Source organism: Apiospora phragmitis (genome assembly GCF_038363925.1).
Source record: "Apiospora phragmitis strain CBS 135458 chromosome Unknown utg000011l:1.0-3236445.0:1.0-3240683.0, whole genome shotgun sequence".
Classification (NCBI taxonomy): Eukaryota; Fungi; Ascomycota; class Sordariomycetes; order Amphisphaeriales; family Apiosporaceae; genus Apiospora; species Apiospora phragmitis.
The window spans coordinates 3,123,046-3,142,223 of NW_027117411.1; the positions used below are offsets into that span (position 1 = coordinate 3,123,046).

General features: G+C 55.2%; 6 protein-coding genes across 6 annotated transcripts; 3 read left to right on the plus strand and 3 right to left on the minus strand.

The window, feature by feature from the left end:
- Window positions 1-771: 771 nt before the first annotated feature.
- On the minus strand, window positions 772-2,178 carry PG994_013708 (E3 ubiquitin-protein ligase RAD18; the record flags this gene model as incomplete). The annotated part of the gene is made up of 1 exon (XM_066865117.1): window positions 772-2,178. The coding sequence occupies one exon, from the start codon at window positions 2,176-2,178 to the stop codon at window positions 772-774; it is 1,407 nt and encodes a 468-aa protein (XP_066710078.1).
- Window positions 2,179-2,859: 681 nt separating this feature from the next.
- Window positions 2,860-4,420, plus strand: PG994_013709 (uncharacterized protein; the record flags this gene model as incomplete). The annotated part of the gene is made up of 5 exons (XM_066865118.1): window positions 2,860-2,913; window positions 2,986-3,041; window positions 3,101-3,305; window positions 3,372-4,167; window positions 4,251-4,420. 5 exons carry the CDS (start codon window positions 2,860-2,862, stop codon window positions 4,418-4,420), a joined length of 1,281 nt encoding a protein of 426 aa, XP_066710079.1.
- A 3,897-nt stretch (window positions 4,421-8,317) lies between these two features.
- On the plus strand, window positions 8,318-11,917 carry PG994_013710 (pentatricopeptide repeat protein; the record flags this gene model as incomplete). The annotated part of the gene is made up of 3 exons (XM_066865119.1): window positions 8,318-8,578; window positions 8,623-11,250; window positions 11,312-11,917. 3 exons carry the CDS (start codon window positions 8,318-8,320, stop codon window positions 11,915-11,917), a joined length of 3,495 nt encoding a protein of 1,164 aa, XP_066710080.1.
- Window positions 11,918-13,892: 1,975 nt separating this feature from the next.
- On the minus strand, window positions 13,893-14,159 carry PG994_013711 (uncharacterized protein; the record flags this gene model as incomplete). Its single annotated transcript, XM_066865120.1, has 1 exon — window positions 13,893-14,159. The coding sequence occupies one exon, from the start codon at window positions 14,157-14,159 to the stop codon at window positions 13,893-13,895; it is 267 nt and encodes an 88-aa protein (XP_066710081.1).
- A 1,374-nt stretch (window positions 14,160-15,533) lies between these two features.
- Window positions 15,534-16,657, minus strand: PG994_013712 (RNA helicase aquarius; the record flags this gene model as incomplete). Its single annotated transcript, XM_066865121.1, has 2 exons — window positions 15,534-16,416; window positions 16,476-16,657. The coding sequence occupies 2 exons, from the start codon at window positions 16,655-16,657 to the stop codon at window positions 15,534-15,536; spliced, it is 1,065 nt and encodes a 354-aa protein (XP_066710082.1).
- A 1,137-nt stretch (window positions 16,658-17,794) lies between these two features.
- On the plus strand, window positions 17,795-19,002 carry PG994_013713 (glycoside hydrolase family 43 protein; the record flags this gene model as incomplete). Its single annotated transcript, XM_066865122.1, has 3 exons — window positions 17,795-18,073; window positions 18,187-18,780; window positions 18,898-19,002. 3 exons carry the CDS (start codon window positions 17,795-17,797, stop codon window positions 19,000-19,002), a joined length of 978 nt encoding a protein of 325 aa, XP_066710083.1.
- Window positions 19,003-19,178: the final 176 nt, after the last annotated feature.

Here is a 19,178-nt window from a genome sequence, read left to right on the forward strand (position 1 = left end):
GCCACAGAGGCCAGTCTGCGGGTGGAAACCAACATTGTTGTATGGTCTTGTGGGATGGGAAAGTGTTGCGTGTGTGTATAGTGGGATGGAGATGTGGTGATGATGAGCCTACGCAGTCAAGACTTGGAGTAGGAGAAGAAAGCTGTGTTGTATGTTGTAAGGGGAACTGGATGTCCTTTTCTATTGCTGACGAAGGACCATGTATTACACTCGACCCGCCGAGTTCTTTAGAGACAGATGGCATGCCCGAGCAAGATGAAGGGTGGATTATACGCGTAATGTATACAAAGTAAGTTCGCGATATTAAGGAAACACCAAGAGTATAATTCTAGAATCCACAGAATGTTGCTCGTGACGAAGTAGTATAGAGAGAAACTTACGCAAGGGAGAAAGGCAAATGGAAAGGGTGTATCTAAGCGTTATTCTGCTGTCTGGCTCTTGATTGTCACTACATCTGCCAAGGTTATACCTAACTGCAATCCCTCCCTAACCCGCCGTGAGATACATGTAGCATATCGTGGCTAGAATGGCACCATCTGTGGCCAGTCGCTGTTCTTCGGGCGTCATATTAGGCCAAGATACCATCTAAACTTCACACGCCGACGGACATGAGGGCAGCGGACATATAAGGAGGGCAGGATTCATAGTAAATCTCCGTTGCAATATTAATCATTATGCGTCATTCCATGGGTATCAAATAGCGCAGCTACTATATAAGGCAATGCTAGATAAGTACACCACTGAGCGTCTAGTCTAAAGGGGGTCCTGACTCTAACTCGGTTCGCCGGTCCCGTACAGCTGATAATACATTGCAGCGGTATCTATCACAGGCAATCCAGCCATAGGATTTGACCTACCGGGCATAGACGGCGGTGTGTATTCGCGATTAGGGGGAGGGCCAGGAGGTTCAGATGCCGAGGACACATCTAGGGGAAGAGAATTCTGGTCGACATGCATGTGCGATGGAGAAGAAGGAGAGGCCATGGATGTGGTAGAAGCGCCGGCGCTTTGCTGTTGTGGCGACATCTCGGTGGAAGCTTGTCCTTCGTTGGCCTTTTGCAAGGCTTGGGCCCTACTTTTGCGTGCGCTGGCGACAAGGTCTTGGAAGGAGGAGTCATGCTTTGCCGACCATGCGGCGTGGTCGAAGCCTTTGTCTTTGATCTGGGCCCCTTGGTGTATGGACCTCGATGACGTGGGCGCGCGTGATCCCAATGTCCTCTCCCAGACGTCGAGATCCTGGAGTAACTCGGACTTGCGCTTCGGATGCAGCGAGTCGCAGTTCGCGTTCCATATTGTGATCCATTCCTGGTGTCGCTTCTGGAGTATTTCCCGGCTGCCGTCTTTAGGTATGCCCAGGTCGGCGAGCTTCTTCCGGAGCTGGGCATCTTTCAGCATGGAGTAGCTGAGGGTGGGAAGTCGCTCGGGTTTTGGCGGGGCCGCCGGCCTTGAGAGGACCTGGAAGCCATTTCGATGGCTACTGGATGTAGACTTTTGCTTTGGTGGTTGTTCTTGAGGAGTCCCAGGACAAGAGCTATCGAGATGCCGATCCACCTGTACCTCCTTCATGCGTTCTAGGCAAATAGGGCATGCGACAAGCCCGTCGTTGTAGGTCTGGTCGGGAACTGAGTGTGACGACGGCATTGAGAAACTGGCCTCTTGTCGTGCCATCTCAGCCGTCAGCTCGGCGCCCCTTGTTTTGCTCCTCCTGGCCGAGCTCCGCAGGCGCTTAGCGGGCTGGTCTTCGGCAGCGTATTCTTTTCCTTCGTCTACATCCAGGGCGTGCTTGGGCGGCGGCGACGCCGACGATGCCGTTGTCGTCGTTGTTGCCACAGGAACTTCCACGGTCTCGACGAGCACGGTCGGGGGCTTCCGGGCGAGGGCGAGGACGTCGTCGCGGGTCCGGACGAAGGCGAGGACGGCCTCCTCCATGGACCAGTTGCTGCGCAGCTTGGAGAGCTCCTGCGAGGAGCGACAGGCGGGGCACTTGCCGTCGTTTGCGAGGGCGCGGCGGATGCACATGGAGCAGAAGGTGTGGTTGCACGAGGTCAGCATCGGGGTGGCGTAGAAGTCCTTGCAGATCTGGCAGCGCAGGGCGGCTTCGACGGCGGCCAGGCCGGGGAGGGGCGTCGCGAGCCAGTCGGTCGAGTCGGCGATGTCGTCGAAGCCTTTGTCGGCCATGGCGAAGGAACTGGGGCGGGCAGATGGGAGACGACGACGACGAGGTACACGCAGTTGTAGTGGGGGGAATGCGGAGGAGGATCAATCAATGTGTGATGACAGGATTGTTGCGGAAGTGGGAAAAAGCGGTCGGTCTAGTGGCGCAATTGCAACATGCTGGATTCTAGATGCTTTCTTTGTCTTTGAATGAACTGTGAATATCGAGGGCTTCTTGTCTGTCTGTATCCCTTGTCTTCCGCTTTCTATACCAGAGTTTGAAACGGTCGTCTACGCTGCTGCTGCTGGCAGTGAGATCATGGATCATGAAGGCCAAAGAAGACGCGACTGCCAATTAAGAAAACGCCTGTCGCTGCAAGCCCCACTAACGGACAAGTCCAGTGGCCAGTGGCCTGTCCTAAAAAGAAAGGCAGCAGCCATGACACCAAATCCGCCCGGACACTCCCCCGAAATCCAGCCTGGCCCGCACGTGAGATCGCGCCCGCGACGCGCTCTCAATCCAACCGTCCATCAAATCAATTAAACCCGGGCGTACTCCGTAGTACTATTAGTAACTGTTTCGTCCTATTCGACGGCATGACTTGGAGTTGATTGAGAGAGAGCCAGCGACAACACGAGGCATCACTTTTCGACCATACAGGCAAACCCTCCTTCTTGATTGCGTGGCATTGATTTCGTACCGCCATGGACGACTACAAGAACTTCTTGGCGCAGCAGATCCTCACCGAGGACAAGGTTGTGAGTGTGCTCCTGCGACTTACTGCCAACTATCATCGCGCGCAACCCAGCACTTGCTAACCTCCAACCAAGGTCACGTATCGGCTGCTGAGCCGCACTTTAAAGGTGCACGTCAATGCGGCCAAACAGTAAGATGCTCTCCACCTATATCTACTTATAACCTTCATCACCACTAACTCCGATCTAGGATGCTGTATGACTTTCACAAGTCGCAAAATGCCAAAAATCCCGGCTCACTTCATGCCACCTATCTGGTCTACGGCACACGGAAAGGCTCCGATGGGCAAGATAGCGATGTGGAGATGACCGACTCGGTTTCCGATAAGGACGAGACTTTCTCGGAAACAGTCCCTGTCAAGACACTCGCCCTCATCAGGAGGAGACGCTGCAAGGTAAGCTGGCAGTCATTCAAGGAACAGGTCCTGTTGATAATCTGATACTAATATATTCCCGTAGAGACCCTGCAACAATATGAAGAAGTCACGTCTATTCATGTCTACAGCTTGGCGCCACATCCTATGAAGGACCTGCAATTCCTGTCAGATGCCGCCCAGCAGGTGGTCGACATGACCATTCAGGAAAACTTCTCCCTGGGTGCCCTCAAGACGTACGGTACAGTCACAAACCCCAACACGCGTAGGAGAGAGCGTCGTGCGGGTGCTCCTGCCCCCGCGCCTGCCAAGGCACAGCCAAAGCCCCAGGTGAAGCAGGAGACCAAACCAACTATCAAGGAGGAACCGAAGAAGGCCGCTGCGGCCAAAGATGCCAAGGACAGCAAGCCGGCTGCGAACACCACCGCGAAGAAGGTGGCAGCTAACTCGGCGCCGGCCTTGAAGCGACAGGGCTCTTCGGGCGGCATTGGCCAGATGTTTGCCAAACAGGCCAGCAAACCCAAGAAGCCCGCCCCCAAACCTGAGGTGTCCGCCCCGGCCTTATCGGATGAGGGCGAAGACGACTCGGAGCCTATGCCTGAAGCCAAGCAGGCCGAGGAGGACGGCAAGTCTAGGAGGGATCGACAGGCTGAGCTCCGCCGCATGATGGATGAAAGCGATGAAGAGGAAGAGGAGTCCAAGTCGAAACCCGAGAGCCCTGCCGAGGAACCCATGGATGAGGACACGTCACCGCCCGAGGCCGAGGAGGCTAAGGTGGAGGAGGGGCCTGCCGAGGTTGTCGCTAGCAGCGGCGACGGCAGAAGGCGTGGCCGCCGACGGGTCACGAAGAAGAAGCAGATTATGGACGACCAGGGCTATCTTGGTAAGTGGCTACCAGTTTGACTGACGAACTGACACCCGGGAAAGGTTTTTTTTATGCATGCTAACAACGAATCGCTTCTACAGTCACCATACAAGAGCCGGGCTGGGAGTCTTTCTCCGAGGAGGATGCACCCGCGCCCAAACCACAGAAAGCAAAGCCCGCGGCCGCCGACAAGGCAGCACCGGCGGCCAAGTCCAAGAAGGCGGCGTCCAAGGGCCAGGGGAACATCATGTCGTTCTTTGGCAAGAAATGAGGAGAACATGCCAACCAGCGGTTGCGGGCTTTGAACGAAGCTACTTTTAGGGATACTAAATGTGAGGTATTGCAAGTCATGATATGATGTACACCAACTGCCGCGTAGTAGTTGTCATACCCCTTGTCTCACGGGTGTTTCGCCATAGTACCTAGATGCTAGCAACATGTGCGCATCTGGACAACTTGCAAGTGCGCAGCCCCTTATTACCTAGCTACCTCGATTGCCACGATTGCCATACGCCATCCATGACGACATCAAGTCCGACTGGGTTGCGCCTCTATCTGTCTCTTCTCCTTGATGATCTAATCTAATCCATCACATCACCAATATTGCGTGATCCCAACTTGCCACAGTTGAGCAATCTGTCCTCTTCAACAAAACCTCGGTCGGCCTCTGCTCCGTTTAGTGTGTGTGTGCGCGTGCGTGCTAGTGATAGATGGACGCTCGGGGATAAAGCCCGGGTCCGAGTCCCTCGTACTCCGGTCATCCGCGGGCGATTCGGACAGTTTAATGGCGCGGCGCGTGTCCCAAAGAAGAGGCCAACAAAGTAAGCGGAGGAATCAAGAGTCCGGCCCATCGCGGCGCATTTTCGTAGCACATGACGATTACGTTGCATCCGTCCATCCATCCAATTTACTCGATGTAGTACTTACACACATCCATGCCGTTGCTGCAGGGCGTACAGACACATGCACATGCACGCGAGCGCAAATCCCCCACGCGCTTTTATTGGCATCATCATCACGGCTGCCAACTTGGGTCTTTTGGTCTTGCGTACATACAGTACAGTACAGACGTCGCATGCGCATGTTATTAGCCTGATGTTGCTGGATCGCACGAATTCACAGGCTCGCAGGTTCACGAAATCAATGCGCACCTGTTTGCCCACCTAAAAAAAAAAGCTAGGGGGGAAAAGCAGTGTTCGATCTTCAACAAGTAAAAGCGATATCCATTTTGTTTCGTCGCCATGGCCCCTCTCAGATCGAAAAAAAAAGAAAAGAAGACCCCTAAATTGAGGGCTTGATGCTGGCATTACCCGGACGTTTTCCTTCCATTCTTCTAGAAGAAAACTTGCGTAGAGGAAGGGTGAGCCCTGCCGGCGCATGGTTACAGCAATTTTCCAGGGCGCTGGAATCGCAAGAAAACGAGACCGGCCACCCCTGCAGGTGCTGCAGCGAGGGCCGGGAAACCTTTTTCACACACACTGTGCTCTGAATAGAGACAGGTTTATCTCCATCGGATGGGTCCCCCGTTTTCTTCCTGGCCAATACGATTGATCAATTGACATGGATGGACGAGTCGCATTGTCTCCATGCTGCCATGCAAGCTACCTTGTTTGCTTGCACGTACGGAGCATACATATAAAATAATCTCATCACGAAGTTGGCGCAAGTTGGCAACGGCAGCAGCAGCTTTGCGGATCTGTTTGTTACCAAGCAGCCAGCAGCTGGAGCTCATGTACAATGACAGATGCAGACTTGCAATGTTCCTAGGTAACCTCGGGAGGTAACCTGAAAACGAGGCACCAGGCAGCCCTGTGAGGACGCAGGCAGTTTGTCGCGTGCGTGCGTGCGTGCAGCATGGACCGACTGGGCTGCTGGGATACTGCTCCGGCTCATAGCTGCGTTTGCTGGGAGCTTGAGAGCTGGGGGGTTTCCGACTTCACCCACAGGCGCGCGAGGTACAAAGCCGACTGAGAGCTCCCTCCGAGAGGTACATCCAACGATAGCCCCAGAGTAAGGTCTGCGGAGCCAATGGATGTCGTCAATTCAAGCAGGGGTCACCTTGCCCTGGTCTCCCGCGCACTCTCTCCACATCGACCAAGACCACGCTAGCCTTGCTCATTTTTTTCTCGCTCTCCTCATCCTGCCTGTGATGAATGACAAATTGACAGATGGTACGTCCGATACTGCCGAGGCGAGTTGCAGTGCAGGCTGTTTGCCGGTTCTCTCCAGTCTCAGTTCAAGGCTGCCGTGATCATGAAGGGTGGTTGGTAATTTTCTTCGTAAGCTACACACAATTGTTAGTTTTGAAGAGCATATGATATGATGCATTCCGATGCCAACCGGGTACTGACGTACTTACTACGGCACCTCGGACAATTCAGGGTCAATGACACAAAGTCAGAAACGTGTAGACAGTTAAGAATATCGTCGATGCGTCAATGAGGCTTAGGTATCGCCTCGTGGGGGGGGGGGGGGGCAAACCATCTGTCGAGCCCTGGTTTCCAACGGCGCCTGGCTGTCCCCTTGAGCTAGAGCTGTTGAGCTGGTCCTGCTCGACCTCTCGCAGCTGAAAGAGATGCGAAAGCCGAGCCGAAGTGCGGGCTTTTCCCTCCCTTCAGCTATCCATGACATGTATATGCATGGCCGGTGGAACGGGTTACGGACGTCAACGAATTGGACGAACACCAATTGAATGATTATCGGGACGAACCCTCCTCGAGTTTGGTCTCGTTTGGTAGGCCATGCTTTCTACGGTTTGCTAGCAATAATACGGTGTATTAGAAATGACGATTGTGGCCGATATCAGCATCGAAGATCGGAAACAGCAAAAAGTGCATTTGGTCAATTGACTCGGCGTCGAGAAAATGTCGGGTGCAGTGTCTCGTCGCTTGACTGGCCTGAGTCACTTTTTTTGTGGAAGCTCCCGGGAATCAGGATCTAGCGAAGGTTAACCTAATGAGATGGGGGTTTGATGGGGTTTTTAGTGTGCGAAAACCAGTCTGCCAGTGAAGACGAATCTTAAGGGAGGAGGTAAAAGTCCCAAACCCCCACTGTACAAGTACCGCTGCCAGCTGTGGTCAATTAAACAGTCCACCGAAGTAAGTCGTGAATTGTTGAAGCAGCTGCAGAACAGCGAACCGCGAGCGAGCAAGAGGGCTCGAAATGCCCACTGCCACCAGCTTTGTTGGGTTTAGATGAGGCTAGGGAAGGTAGCGACAGCCACCACTTGATCCGTGGGAGCCAGTAGGATCGCTGCCATGCCCCGACTTTCTTCCCCTGCCCCCCCCACTCCCCCAGTAAAAAAAGTAAAGATGGACGATAATGACACGGGCAGCTAAAACGCCTGTACTTTTCTGAAAGCTCCGGGGGACGGACTGGACACACTGGAGACATGGAGAGAGACAAGAGAAAAAAAAAATTGTGCTGCTCACGGATGAGAGAGTTGGATCCAAGCAAGCACTGTAGAGTGTCTGCCGGGTCGGTGTCTAGGTATCAAATCGATCAGATCAATCAACCAGGCACTCACACATACCCAAAAAGTCCATATCCATCGGATACATTCATTTGAACCACACACACCCTCCTCGGATCCTGCATTCTGACTCTCTTCTCTCTCTCTCTCTCTCTTTCTTTTTTCCCATCCTCACCCAAACCACCCCCAATAACCTAATTCCCCTCCATAGGAAAGCGCGTTTGTTTGGCGGCTGCTGTGCTGTCAAATGAACCTGCAAATAGCCTTTTCACCTTTTTCCCATGTAAGTCAATCATTTGTTTCTGCTATTCTTCTACTGCCGGAGCCCGGAGTGAGCGAGTGGTCGAAGTGAGAGAGTTGTGTTCAACAAAAAACGCCACGGCCAGTGAGCGCAGCCCGCATCTTTTATGCTGGGTTTCGAGTCACTCGGCTCGAAAGATGGTCGAACCACCCTGCCCGCCGGATCGTGTATTTGGTCGCGTGGGGTCCCCCATCTGGGATGAAATGTCATGTCATTTTCAGACACTACTCTATTCATTCCATGCCATACCATGGCATAACCTGGCACATCAGGCCGTTTGCTTCGGGCCTTCCCTTTGCGCTCTGCCTTGCTCAGCTTTGCGCAGTTCCCAACTTTGGAGATCGTGTACTGACGTTGGCGATGCATAGTCTTCCCCCCCTCCTGGTGTCTTCTAAATGCCCATCTACTCGTCCTTGTACTCGAACTTCATCCGTCAAGGATTAACAAAGTCCCTCACCCACGGCTACGCGCAATCCGTCGTAGCTGCCACCCACCCCCATGTTCTAAACTCCCAGAACCGCTCCTCCTTCTCCCGGCGTAGCAGCCAGCGCGTTGGAGGGCGCCTCGCCGGTCTCCAGCTCCAAACTGCCTTCCACAATGCCGCCTCCACCTCGTCTTCGGCACCCGCGCTCCCCTCGAGCCCCGTCACGAGCGACGTGTCAGCCATGGAAACCTAGACGCCTACTTCGAGGCGCTACAGCAGAAGCAGGAGAAGCAAGCAGAGGCGCGGGCCGCCGGCCAGGAGGAAGAAGACCTCGAGAAGGAATGGATCCAGTTCCAGTTCCCCCAGCCTATTGAGTGGAAGCCCAGCGCCTCCTCGGTGCTGGTCGAGGCCGGGCCCGAGTCCGAGTCCGCGGCCGTCGACGCCGAGATCGAGGCCATCGAAGCTGCCAGAAATGGAGCCGACGATGCCCCCGTCGCCGTCGATGCCGTGTCCGCTTTGGCCCACATCAATGCCGCCCTCGAGAAGGAGATCGAGTCGCGCAATCTGCTGGAAGCTCTGGAGGAAAACACAACCTCGCCGGTCCTAGCCAGCGGAGGCCAAAGCCGGGCCTTGAGCCCCGTTCTCGGGCAGTCGAGATCCGCCAGCCCTCTCAGCATCGCCCGCAGCGCTACCCCGCCCGTGGACCCCCAGTCTCAGACCTACGCCGACCATCTCGCCAAGCTCACCCAAGATGGCCGCTTCGCTGAGATCCCGGCCGTGTTCGAGGCCATGCTGGTCGCCAATGTCAAGCCCATTGCCGGTGCCTACAACGCTCTGCTGGTCGCCGCCATCAACATCCCCAATGAGAAGTCCCAGATTGTATCCAAGGCCCTGGACATCTACACCGACATGATGCGACGCAAGGTGTTGCCCGATGGCGAGACCTACAACATCCTGGTGGGCCTGCTTGCGGCGCGTTCTCTCGAGGTTTCCAGCCTCAAGACGTCGTTCGAGTCCAAGCTGGCTCGCTTTGGTGGCATGGACGAGCCTGGCAAGTTCATGTTCGCCTCGAGCGAACTGGACTACGCCATCCTTTCGGCCGACGATCGCCTCGACTTGGCCTTGAGTTTGTTCAACTCGTCCGTCGAGTTCCGCAAGGCCAACTACTCGTCCGAGACCTACCACCAGCTCATCACGGCTTGTGCTGGCTCAGGCCGCGTCCCCGAGATGCTCCGCCTGTTCGAGCACATGGAACTGAGCGGTGCTGTGCCCTTTGCTGCGACCTTCCCTGCCATGATCACGGCGTTCTCCAACGTCGGCGATTTGGCCAGTGCAGTTGAGTGCTACAACGAGTACAAGGAGCTGGCCGTAGCGCACGATAACGGCCAGTACACGCTCAGCGATCGTCTCGACTCCGAGGTCTATGCCTCCGTCATCAACGCTTATGTGGTTTCCGACCGTTTCGAGGGAGCCATGCAGTTCTACCAGAAAATCATCCAGGAGTACGACGTCCGAGCTGTCGACATCAAGGACGCCATCATCCGCGGAGGGTTTGTGAAGGCCTTCACCACCCGTGGCATCTACGACGAGGCCTTGAGGTGGGCGCAGAGTGTAGAGGACGAGACACGGATGGCCACCATGGCCGATGTTGCCACCAAGGCTGCTGATGCGGGTGATGCCCACACTGCGGTGGCTGCGTTCTCTCACATGGCACCTGAATACAAGAATATTGCCACTCCGGCCATGGCTCTTTTGGCTCTTTGCGTGCGACAGACTGACGTGGCGGCCGCCACACAATACTGGCAAATCCTCAGCAACCCCGAGTTGGAAGCTACATCGGCATTCATTGAACCAACCACCATGTACGCTGTTGCCCTGATTGGATCCGGCCTTGTTGCTGAAGGTTTGACCGAGTCCGAGATCATGTTCCAGCGCATCCGCGCTACCGGCATCGAGACCCGGCCACACCTAGCTGAGGAGATTGAGGAAGGTATTGAGTTCATCTCGAAGTTCATGTCTGCTCGCAACATCGAGGACCCGCGTGTTGCGTCACCCCTCAGCTTCGTGCCTCCAACATTCTCTACGTCAACCTTCCAATCCACACCGACTGTCTCGAGTTTCGAGGACAACTTTGACCCTTATGCCCACAACACCGATTTCAAGGGCTCTTCCATCATTTCGGATGAGCTCGAGGGTGCCCACGGACGCAAGGGTCCCAGACTGAACGAGGCCTTGACCCGGTTCCGCAACATGCGCCGCGCCGGTCGTCACCCCCGTTACATCACCTACGCCAAGATGATCTCGGCTGCTGCGCGTGAGAGCAAGATGAACCTGTGCCACGACATCCTCGCCATGGCACGGACCGATATCCCTCTCCTCGCCCAGTACGCTGTTGTCCGTTACGGCTGGTCTTCGATCCTGGATGCTATGGTTGGTGCCTGCCTCACCCTCGGCGATCGGGTTCTGGCCGAGCAGTACCATCTGGAGCTTCTCCAAATGGGCGCTGCGCCTTCTGCCAACACATTCGGTCTCTACATCACGACCTTGAAGGAGTCGACCAAGACTTTCGACGAGGCAACCGAGGCTGTCAAGATCTTCCACAGAGCCAAGGCCGAGGGTGTTGAACCCTCCAGCTTCCTGTACAACGCCTTGATTGGCAAGCTCGGCAAGGCTCGACGTATCGATGACTGCCTGTTCTATTTTGCCGAGATGCGTGCCCTTGGCATCAAGCCCACCAGCGTCACGTACGGCACTGTTGTCAACGCTCTATGCCGCGTCAGCGATGAGAAGTTTGCGGAAGAGCTGTTCGATGAGATGGAAGCTATGCCCAACTACAAGGCTCGCCCCGCCCCCTACAACAGCATGATGCAATTCTTCCTGACTACCAAGCGCGACAAGTCCAAGGTTTTGGCCTACTACGACCGGATGAAGGCCCGTGGCATCCCCTACGGCTCACACCTACAAGCTGCTGGTGGATACCCACGCCACCCTGGAGCCTGTCAACATGACGGCCGCGGAGGCTGTGCTCGACATGGTTCGTGCCTCTGGCCGACGTCCCGAACCTGTCCACTACGCCTCTCTGATCCATGCTCGCGGCTGTGTGTTGCATGATCTGGAAGGTGCCAAGAAGATCTTCGACTCGGTCATGAAAGACGCGACTGTCGCCGCGAACCCGTGCCTGTTCCAGGCTTTGTTCGAGGCCATGGTCGCCAACCACCATGTCGCGGACACGGAGCCCGTCGTCACCGAGATGCGTCAGCGCCGCGTCGAGCTCACCCCTTACATCGCCAACACGCTGATCCACGGGTGGGCGGCCGAGAAGCAGATCGACAAGGCCAAGAATGTGTACAACAGCGTCAGCCGCGAGAAGCGGGAGCCGAGCACGTACGAGGCCATGACGCGTGCTTTCCTTGCTGTCGAGGAGCGGGAGCAAGCCAAGAGCGTCGTCAGCGAGATGCTGTCTCGCGGCTATCCCAGCGCCGTGGTCAACAAGGTGCTCGAGCTCCTCGGTGGCGGCAATGGGGAAGAAGCTGCTGCTACTAGTGCTACTACTATTGCTGCTACTGCATAAGCTTGTGGCCTCCTCGAAGCCCATCTCGATTTCTTTCCATTGTTCGGTTTTCTTTTGTCCTCCATTTTCTTCTTTTACTGCGATACCCAGAACTTGGTTGACGAAAGCGTGCTTGTTATGGTGCATATGATGTTGGGGGTCTGGTGGTTCTAGAAGAGCGGAGGACACTTGTCATGTGTTTTTTGTTGCTTTATATCCGGGTCACCAATTTCCTATGTCCAAAATCACCCACAGATCCAGGGTGGTAATGTGCGGCTGATAGCCTGGCGTTGATCGGTTGGTTTTGCTTGTATTAAAACGGAGGGTCCGGTAGGGCTGCCCGAGGAAGGATGACATAGAGGTTCCCCCCATGTCTCACAGGGCGGCGGTGGCGGTAATGCCCGGAGTTTTTCATTTTCAAGGAAATGGCTGGCTATTCATTTACGCCACGGGAAAAACATATGTGCGGTCTTCATGATTGATGATGGACCTGCGCGTGCTATAGACAAATCTCCACTCTAGATACACCCGACCACAGAATGGTTGGGATGAACAACAATATATTCGCTGGACAAGATCCAGTTGATGATATCAACCATCTACATCTACCCTCAGGTCCCCTTGATGTATGTGTATTCCTTTCGTGACTTGAATGACTGACAAGACACGTCCATGTGTGTGTCGCATACGTACGAGTCGTCGTCTCGGCGGTCTGGTACAGTATGAATAAAAATGATGCATCGGCTCTCTGGTCGTCCCCCTCCCCAACCGCACTCTCCCCATCACTCTTACCAACCGTCCCGTACATGGTGTAACCAAACCCCATTTCCACTGCGTTTTCCGGCATCTTTGATGGTTCCCGCTTGGTTTGGGCATTGATGCAGAAGGGAGAGGAGCCGCATTTCCTCTCCATTCAGTCTTGCATTAAGCACACTGCATTGCATTGCAGCTTGCTCTTCTTCAACGACGTGGGGACCCAACTATCTGTCTGTCTGTCTGTACTCCACCTCCCCTCCATCCATTCGGTGTTATGCCTTCTCCAAGAGGGCATGCATGTCGTACATACATAACATGCAGAACTAAGAATAAGCGCGCGTACTATGAGCTTGCCGGCTCGGCGTGGGGTTTGGGGACGGGGAGGTCGGCTGGTTGGGTGATGTGACAAAAACTCTGAATGATTCTCCAGAAGGCGGTGGAGAGGAAGAGAGGAGAGAAGGTGGGGAGAGAGAGCATTCTCCGCAATGGGATTCAACTAAAGAATGAACAACAACTCGTTATCCTCACATTAGGACGACTTGGTCCAGTTCTTCTCTCTTTCTCTCTCGCACACATCTCTCCCCATATCCATTTATCAGGTTGGGCGCCTATCGAGGTTCGCTGGGACAGAGAGACGTGGGAGAGAGGGCTGGTGGGGGCGTCTGTGGTCGAGAAGAGAATATGTTGTTGTCCTCTGAAGGGACGATGCGATCTTGTTCGCAAAAATTGGGAAAAGAAGCACTGCAAGGCCGCTCGCTCTAGCTTAGGGTGTATCACCTTCGAAAACTTAGGGGAAGACCTTGTTCTTCTTCTATAGGCTCTTGTGTGATAAAACCCTGCAGAACCGGGATCTCAAAGCATGGAGACCTCTCGGGCTTTTACCCTTGTTGCATGCGATTCCTACTCCCACTACCGCGGTCAGATGGGACCTCCTCCGGTTCGAGGAGTCGGGGGGCCACCGATGATCACCCGCGTTGACGGTGAAGGCCGTCAGGGAAGGCATGTACAGAAGCAAGCCGTAGGCGCGGTAACCGATCGGCGATGGTGTTCGTCCGTTTCATCGTGCTGCCTTGGTCGTGTCTTCGTATGTATATATCTACGTTCGTGATTGACTTCAATGCTATGCCAGTCTACCGTTCTCAGAGAGCGGAACGTAGTAGTAGTAATATCCCTACGCAAGGGTAGTGTAGCAAAAGCAGCACCCCCCCCCCACCCCCAAAATAGGTGGAAGTCCTCATTCTTAACTCACCTCGACGGGCCCCTGCGTCAGCAGAACGGCGTCTAGGCGGGACAGCGAGTCCAGCCGGTGCTGCGACTGCGACATCTCGGTCAACTTGGTGATACCGCCGGCGCCGGTAACGCCACCCCAATCCGCCAACTTCGTCGTCGACCCTGTGTTAGGCACAGAGCGGCGACGCGGATGCCGACTTCGACGGTGCACCGTATGGCGATGTCCGTGGTGCGGACTATGCGTATATCGAGCAAAGTTTGTTTCAGTTCTTCTCATCGTCACCACTACAGATCGTCTGCTTTCTAGAGGAAATTTGGGGTTGTGACAACACAGGAGGAAGCGGCGCGCCGCAATCTTGAGGGTGCAACAGGTACAGACGATGTAGAGCAGCTCGCAGACGAACCATAACTAATGCGTCCTCCGCAAGGAAGGGAGAGAACGTCCAGCGAAACAAACCGCCGCTGGGAAGGATGTGAGAGACCAAACAGGTAATGATTAAGGTGCATTATTATGAGTAGATTTGGTTGGGGTTCGTTCTTTTCTTGCTATCGGAGACTTGCGAGCTGTCCGCTTCGCCCAGTACACCCCTGCGCCGTCCCGTGCCATGTTGCTATCCCACGAGGCTGGCTGATGACATAATGGGTGCAGACCAGCGTGCGGTCTCGTCACTGGAGAACGACAAGAGAGAGATCATCCGGCCCCGAAGAACTTGACCACAGGGAGTCGGCAGTAGGCGCGAAGCCCGACGGCTATCCAGCAGATAACCATGAAGGTGACCGCGATGACCAGGACCTGATCGCTTCGACCATCCGTAGGATGAGATAGAAGAAAGGAAAGAAGAAGCAGAACCGCTCGAAGTCGAAGACATGGAAGCAAGATGGCCTGCATGGTTCTTCAAATGCTGCAGCAGAAGCAAGACACATCGAAGACGAAAAATTGGACATCACACATACACACGCGCACACACACACACACACATGTAGATGAGAAACAAGGCCGAATATATTGATGCTGGGCTTTCGCAATTGATTCACATTGTTACTATGGTGTCTCGTAACCTGGAGATGCCCTCACTAGGCATCCCGCGTTTGTTCGTTGAACCTAGCCTAGCAGGTCAGACCACATCAAAAGGCCCCAAGCTTGTACGGGAAGTTTTGCAGGGACGCTACTGGCGCCGGCACAAACTGAAGCCACCATGAACCGGTATAGAACCATATGGTGCTATGCTCACTTCTAGTAATAGGTGCACTTCGCCCTGGAACGTAGTGCAGGCTAGCCCAGCATCTCGTGATGAGTTGAGCTATCCTGCCGTAGATGAAACCCCGGGCCCTCCAACATTCAGGTCGTGCGTTCCTCATGGGCATGTATCTGTTGCTAGCCTGGCTTTGCACGAAGTGGACGCACACTGCTCAGCATAATGCGACTGGATTGGTGCTTTCAATGAGGTCGGGGCATTAGCTCCCCTTGTGGAACACCGCTGAACTCAGGATGTCGTTCCGAGGACGCGAGCTGAAGGGAATAGTGAGGGATACGCAGTGCAGATCAACCTTCCTTGTATGCTGGACTCAGGTAATACAGCGGGAGCGGCATTTCAGCATCATAATTGATGCCCGCCATGGTTTTTGCAGGTTGTTTATGGGATGACTGTCCTCACTTTTCTTCTTTTTTCTTTCTTTCATCGCTGGCTTCGCTCTCGATACCAGTCCCTCGGGTCCGGCCCCCCCAAGTCTGGTACTGGAGCTCCAACAAGCAGTCTACTGCTTCTTCTTTCTTCTTGGTATGTGCTTTGCCAGGTCCCGGCTTCACGTGCTCAAACTTGTTCGCATGTTCCATGTCGAACTCGGACTTCTTCTTGCGGAACAGCAGCATGGCTACTCGGGCATCCTCGATACTTGAATGATGACCCGACTGGATCTCCATGTCCAGAACCTCCTTGGCCAGGATCCTCAATGCTGGTTTGGGACCATTGGCGTACTTCTTGTACCCAGAGAAGCGCGCGGTGTCCCGGATGTGGGTGACGGGGTGCGTGAGCAGCAGCACGTCCAGATCGTGGCGCAGGTCGTGTCCCACTAGAATGCGACCCTTGATGATGTCGGCGACCTCCTGCTGAACTTCCTCAAAGTCCCGGGCCTGGCCCATCTGCTTGGGGGTGATGCCGGTAATGCTGGTGCGCCAGTCCGTCACTCGCTCCCTCGGCCTCACAAAGGAGTCGTAGATCTGGCGGCCGTGGAAGTCGACCAGGCTGGCGCGGGCCAGCGCATGGTCGTGGCCGTCGGGGCCGGTGCCGACCATCTCGCAGTCGAGGCCGACATACTTGCCCAGGTCGAGGTTAGGCGCTCGGCCCTCATTCACGCGGGCCTTCTCCGACGTGGTGACGAGGGTGTTGCGCCGCAGCCCGAGGCCGTAGGCCTCGGCCAGGTCTTCGGGCGAGATGTCGTTGTCCTGGGCCCAGAGCGCCAAGGAAGGCCTCACGGTGGAGGAAGAGCCTTTGGAAACGACGGAGGATTCTGCGTTGCCCATGGACGACTTGGATCTGCCGGGCTTTACTGCTGCTGCTGATGCCTGCTTCTGCTTCTGTTTGGGGGCGCTGACTGCTTCTGCTGCTGCTGGACTTGAGCTCGCCGCTTTCTGGATTGCGACTGGCCTGCGGCTTCTTGAGACTCGTCAGGCTTCCGCTTGGTGGCGGCGGCAAGCGGTGCGGCCGCCGAGGCGGGCGATTGAGCCTTGAGCTGTTCCTGGAGCTTTTTCCAATTGGATGAGTATTCCGGAGCCATGGTCTCTGATGCTGAGAGAGAAATTTTCCAAATCAAGATGCAGTCATGGTGGTTTGGTGCTGGCTGGGTTTTTTTTTTTTTTTTTTTTTCGATGATGGTGATTGTTTGGGATGGTCTGGCGAAGAAAATGTTCAGACGGGATCTTGAAATGGGGCCAGTAACGGTTTAGCGCTCCGTCCACTGCCAATCGCTGCTAATCGCCCACTGCGCGTCCACTGTCAGCCCCACCCCAGTCCGGGGCCTGCGTAGAAATTCTTTGCGCCGTGCAACAACCATTAACCTAAAGAAGTACTCGGAGAATTGCAGAACATTGATCCCTGAAAACGAGAACACTTACGATTAAAATACACCATTTCGAGCACCTGAGTAGAAAAATATGACTTCCATTTGAATGTTAAAATTCCTCGCTCTTTCAGTTTTCCGGCATTTGCATTGAAATATCCCCAGTAGATGATAACCAGAGATAACCAGAGCCTAGAGACAGCCTACTGACCTCTAACAGTCTTGCAAACCTGGCTCTTGGGCTCTCCTTGCGACATTCCGACAAATTGCGATTAAGCATGGCCGGATGCCAGATCAGGCATTGCGCCTCTTTTATATTTTACTCGATAAATGCGACGAGTCGGTCAAGTTTATGGCATTTAGAACAGTCGGCGTCGAGTCATGAATGGCGCTGACACTGGTCATTTCCATGCGATGCAATCCCCAATGGACTCCGTCCAATGTAACCCCAAGCCGCCCTAGCGACGGAGGGTGTTCACCAATTCAGAAGGTCACCTGCTCCATTTTTCTCTATCTCCCCCGTCCCCGTTCTTGGTTGGGGCTCTACATGAGCGTCCGAGAGGCGGCCACGCCGGCATTTCCAAATCCACCATTCACAAATCCAGCCAGATCTGGAGGAGAATGAGATGCCTGATGGGCCAGATGGAGTTCTACGGCACCCATATGCCGACGGAACGCTGACTGACACTTACGATGGGAGAGGGGGCTTTTGTTTCTTCATAAAAGACGGGACTGTCGCCGCCGTCCAGTGTAAGAGAGAGAGACTCGCAAGGCACTACCACTCACTTCTCGCCGCCTCCTCTGCACCGTCTGCGCCGTCTACACCGTCGTAATCATCGCCGCACGAGAATAAAGATGGTGAGCCTCGCCTTAGCCAAGCTCCTCATGAGCGCTACGGCGCTCCTGGCCGGGACCGCTGGGGGCTACGCCGTGCCCCAGGCCTGCTCGGGGATCTGCAACAACGCGCACGACCCCACCATCGTCCTGCGCGGCGACGGCACCTACTTCCGCCTCTCGACCGGCGGCAAGATCGCCATCCACTCGGCGCCCTCCATCCGGGGGCCCTGGGTGTATGTCGGTGCCGCCCTGCCCGGTGGGTCCAGCATCAACAAGCCGGGCCGGGATGATCTCTGGGTACGTTCCTTCTTCCTCTTCTTCTTCTGTCCCTTCCCTTCCTGAATACATGGCTGTGAAGGATAAAGATGAGATGCACACGCCTTGCTAACCACCACTCGTAAATCGCACAGGCCCCCGAGGTCGTCAAGCGCGGCAACGAATACTACATGTACTACTCCGTCAGCACGTCCGGCTCGCAGGACTCGGCCATCGGCGTCGCCACCTCGACGGACCTGGTCGCGTGGCGGGACCACGGCTCGACCGGCATCGAGTCGGCCCGCGGCGCGGCCTACAACGCCATCGACCCGCAAGTCCTCAAGCAGGCCGACGGCAGCTTCGTCATGACCTTTGGCAGCTGGTGGCAGGACCTGCAGACCGTGCCCATGCAGAACCCGCCGCACCGCGTCGCCGCCGGCGTGGCGCCGCGCCAGATCGCGTTCGACCCCAAGACCACCGCCGTCGAGGGCGGGTTCGTGTTTCCCTGGGGTAACTACTTTTACTTGTTCTACTCCAAGGGCGCCTGCTGCGGTTTCGATAAGAACCGGCCCGCGCCGGGCGCTGAGTACAAGATCATGGTCTGCCGCTCCTCCAGCCCGACCAGCGGCTTCGTCGACCGCAACGGCGTTGACTGCACGCGCGGCGGCGGCACTGTCGTCTACGAGTCCTTCCAGTTCGTGTACGGTCCCGGTGGTCAGGGTGTCTTCAACGACCCCGTCGAAGGTCCCGTAAGTTCTTCTTTCTTTTTTTCTTCTTTTTCGCCCCAATTACCTTGCGTCTTCCCCCTCGGCTACAGTTGACATCGTCGCATTGCACGTGCTAATCGTTCCGACGCCTTGCTATAGATTCTCTACTACCACTTCGTAGACATCCGCATCGGCTTCGCGGATGGCCAGAAGCGTTTTGGATGGAACCGCATCGATTTCTCCAGCGGTTGGCCTGTTATTTGAAGTGGTTGATTGCCTAAGTACCCATGAAGGCCGCTGCTTACCTGGTTTCTCCGACCGTTAGCAATGCCAAGATCCCAGCTGCAGGCTTCCCCTGATCAGTATGGTCTAGCGACACGTTGAATGCGACTTGATCAAGCTTGTCAAGTAAACATAATTGAGCAAACATCTAATCTTGG